Source organism: Phoenix dactylifera, unplaced genomic scaffold, assembly GCF_009389715.1.
Source record: "Phoenix dactylifera cultivar Barhee BC4 unplaced genomic scaffold, palm_55x_up_171113_PBpolish2nd_filt_p 000026F, whole genome shotgun sequence".
NCBI lineage: Eukaryota > Viridiplantae > Streptophyta > Magnoliopsida > Arecales > Arecaceae > Phoenix > Phoenix dactylifera.
This window is the reverse complement of record NW_024067667.1, coordinates 1,798,454-1,802,610: the sequence shown is the minus strand read 5'-3', so window position 1 is coordinate 1,802,610 and position 4,157 is coordinate 1,798,454. Positions and strand designations below refer to the sequence as shown.

The 4,157-nt window shown below is 40.2% G+C and overlaps 1 protein-coding gene across 1 annotated transcript; it reads left to right on the top strand.

The window, feature by feature from the left end:
• Positions 1 to 2,381: 2,381 nt before the first annotated feature.
• On the top strand, positions 2,382 to 3,644 carry LOC120104567 (adenylate isopentenyltransferase 5, chloroplastic-like). Its single transcript, XM_039115906.1, has one exon. The coding sequence runs from the start codon at positions 2,513 to 2,515 to the stop codon at positions 3,470 to 3,472; it is 960 nt and encodes a 319-aa protein (XP_038971834.1). The 5' UTR covers positions 2,382 to 2,512; the 3' UTR covers positions 3,473 to 3,644.
• The last annotated feature ends 513 nt before the right edge of the window (positions 3,645 to 4,157 follow it).

Genomic DNA, 4,157 nt, shown 5'->3' with positions numbered 1-4,157 from the left:
GAGCATGCCATGATCTTTTAATTTTATAAAAAGAGTAGTATCTAGTTTTCCTCTTGTTAAATCATTATCAATAAGAAATTTACTTAATCTTTCAATACCATGCTGTAGGTGCTTGTTTTAAACCATACAAAGCTTTTGAAAGTTTAAACATATGATTTAGAAATTCATAATCTTGAAAACCGAGAGGTTGTTCTACGTAAACTTCCTCCGAAATATAGCCATTTAGAAAAGCATTTTTAGCATCCATTTGATATAACTTGAAATTTTTAAAACATGCAAATGCAAGTAACATTCTAATTGTTTCAAGTCCAGCTACCGGTGCAAAAATTTTATCAAAATCAATACCTTCTTCTTGGTTAAAACTTTGGGCTACTAATCTAGCTTTACTTCTAATTACTTTACCGAATTTATCCCCGGTCATATGCCTTGAGCAAGCACTATCTAAGAACCATCCATAGCTTCTTGTTTTGAGGTTTCAAACATATCTACAAAAATTAAAAATACTCATTGGAATTTGTTACCCAAACTCTCTTTGGTCCAAAAATGTTAGCCCTAAAAATTATACAAGTTTCATTGGAACCCAAACATTTTTGGTTCCAACATTTATAAGGTTCTTAGTAACCCAAATCCTTTTAGTTCCAATATAAGTATTACTTCTAATTGGGCATGAATAAGATATATGACCATTCTTTACGTCACCATGTAGATCATTTGTAAATATACAATATATCATAAAATAAAGCCAAAATCAAAAATTTTGGCATGATTTTTCCTTATTTTGCAAATTTTTTAAAAAAAAATTTGGCGTCAATAAAAAAAGCAAAAATAAAGTAGGAGAGAGGAAGCATACCTGATTTAGGGCTGGATCCTTCTTCAATCATGCCGAATCAGTATATTTTTTACTGTGAGAAAGGAGGGAGTTATTCGGATAGGTTGAGAAGGCTTGATAAACTTCTAGGGCCTTCCCAACCACTCTTTAAAACAAAAGAAAAACAAGGGTGAGGGGGCCGGTTTAGAATTCACCCCAGTTCCGCATGAGACCGGCCTGTTCAGACCAATTTTGACGGGTTCCAGCCAGTTTCTATCTGTTCGGAACTAGTTTCAGCTAGTTCGGGATTGGTTCCAGCCCGTTTAAGACCAGTTCTAGCCGGTTCAGAGTTGGGTTTGAAAAGAACATGCGAGCCAACCGGATCCCCACCAGGTCGGCTTGGAACGGCCGAACCAAGTGGCTCGGAACGGCCGAACCGGGCGGCTCGGCCTAGTTCGGTGAATCTTGGTTTCTGTAATAGATAATAGCGCAAAACTTTTATTTAAAAACTATAATTATTTCTTGATTTTTGTAAAACAAGATATTTTGCAAAGCCCTAAATATTGGATAAGATTCAAACAGGATATTCTTTCCTATTTTGTCCGATTCATTGAACTCTTTCCAAACCTCATATGATAGGAATGGCTTTGAAGGGTAAATCTGTTTGATTGGTGACTATAAAAGTGAACCCTAGACTCGATGGTACCCAAACTCAAGAACAATCTTAATTAGATTTTTTTTAAAAAAAAAAATATTCTGAGGATTCTTCTCTTCTCCTCCTCCCATCTTCAAATTACAAGACCAAGTCGAGTAAAGAAGACTGTCACAGAAATAAACATTTTTAAGGTATTTTTCCTCGCTTTCTTGCTACACTTTTTGATTTTTTTTTTTAGTTATAATAGTATTTTTAATAGTTTCAACCAATCTTTATCAAGATATTAGCATGTTATAGTGGATACAAAAAGATGCATGCCTATGAGAAAAAGATTGTGATCCCATCTTTTTTTTGTTTCTGCTCTATTTTTCTTTTATTTTGGTAGGGCACTTCTTTTGTTTCTTATTCTTTTTTGTTTAAATGAAAATTATTACCTTAAATTCAAAGAAACTAAGAGCCCGAGTGGCATCGCTTTTATTTTTTAACTTTTATTTTTAAAAATAAAATCATAGAAACCAAGGCAAAATTAATGTTTGATGTTAGTGTTTATCAAAAATTATTTTATTATTCGCGAAAAGATGCTGCACTTAATGCATATTATATGCAAAAAGTCTTGTGCGAACAACAAAGGAATCATGTATTACTAGCACTACTTTTGTCGGCGTTGTTGTTTTTCTGTCATCTTTTTTCTTTTTTGATAGAGAAAAGAGGTGGAAAACCTCCTTAGAAACGTAGTTTACATGACATCATTATAGATAAGTCCCTAAATTCCCATTTGAAATCAGTAAACTAGAGATAATCTGTATACGAAACTGTTTGTATGGCTCGTGTTACCTCCATAAGTTTGTTTCACGTACACAATCTACACAGCTAGATAGGCCACCAAGGATCTGAAGGCTCTCTCATAAATCTCCAACACACGTACGCCATTCTTGGATCTTTTTGCTCATGGCATTCCTTCTATACCATCACGTACGGCAGGCTTGCTCTCCAAAGACTCCGGCAGCTTCAGCCCCCCTTCCAGCTTGCCTGCTTTCGGACCCTTCTCAATGGAGACAGCCAGCCTCCCTCGTCGCCAAGGCAAGGTCGTGTTTGTCCTGGGCCCGACCGGTTCCGGAAAATCCAAGTTGGCCATCACCCTCGCCACCCAATTTAACGGTGAAGTCGTCAACTCGGACAAGATGCAAGTGTATGATGGCCTTGACGTCATCAGCAACAAGGTGACGGAGGAGGAGTCCGCCGGCATTCCCCACCACCTGATCGGTGGCGTGCACCCGGACGCCGACTTCACCGCTTCCGATTTTTGCCGTGCGGCCATGCATGCCATCGACTCCATCCTCCGGCGTGGTCGCGTCCCCATCGTTGCCGGCGGCTCCAACTCGTACATCGAGGCATTGGTTGATGGCGAGGGCAGCGAGTTCCGATCCCGGTACGAGAGTTGCTTCGTGTGGATCGACGTCGATCTGCCCCTCCTGCACTTCTTCGTGTCGATACGAGTGGACAAGATGGTGGAGCAGGGGCTGGTGGAGGAGGCGAGGAGTGCGTTCCGCCAAGATGGCGACTACTCGAAGGGCATCCGAAGGTCGATCGGGGTGCCGGAGATGGACAGCTACTTCCGCATGGAGGCATCGGTCGGTGAAGCGACGCGGGCAAGGATGCTGGAGGCCGCGGTCACTGAGATCAAGTTCAACACATGCACGCTGACCTGCAATCAGCTGAAGAAGATCCACCGCTTCTGCACCCTCCCTGGTTGGGATGTGCATCGCATCGACGCCACCGAGTTCTTCCTGAAGCGAGGCCAGGAAGGCGAGGCCGAGGCATGGGAGAAGGTGGTGGAGGGTCCTAGCAAGGAGATTGTGCAAAGATTTCTGAGCGGCGCCATCGAGGTTAAAGATGGGGTGAAACAGAGCAATGGTGCAAGTGGAGCAGTGCCCCGGAACCAGGCAAAGTATGTGAAGGGTGAGAGTAAGGCCGTTGCCAATGGAATAAAAACCAACGGTGTTGTTTGAACGGCCTGATAAAAGCCAACGGTGAGTGAGGTTTTAACCGTCATGGACTAGGTTTCTACCTCAGTATAATAATGCATCTTATGAAGATGCTCCTTTCCATTTAAATCACAGTCATAAGTGACTGGATTTCTCTTTGTAGATGGCTCATTAAATCTATAATGAAGTTTTGAAGTGTCGAATGCAGGAGAAATGAGAGAAGTACAACTTTCGAAATGAAATAATTTATTAAATTCATTATATGGATGGTGAAAAAAGATTATTGCATCAGAAAAATATGCATACTGATAAATGTTGTTGCTTGCATGAATCTCACGGCGATCTTGGCGAACAAATTAACGAAGATTTAGCAAGCCTGTTGTGGTTTTTAAAAGATGTCGACTTTGTCAGCCATTTTTTTGAGCACCAACATGTTATGTAGTATTGTAGGGCATTACTTTTTAAATTGTGGGAATGGTTAGGATTTGCCTAATTAATGGACAGAGATGTTGTGGTAGCACATTTGAAATATTTGTTATGAAAGAATTATGACTATTCTGTGCAAATTGTGTTCTCCATTATAGTTTTTAAGATGATTCATTTTGAGTAAATATTATTCAATTTTTTTATTATATTTGTGATGCAGACATCTTAGATGGCCCCAAAGCAGATTGTAGGCAAACCACCTGCTGTTGGACCTACTAATATG

Coding starts and splice junctions, on each gene's coding strand:
- LOC120104567 (XM_039115906.1), top strand. CDS start 2,513: ATGGAGACAGCCAGCCTCCCTCGTCGCCAAGGCAAGGTCGTGTTTGTC.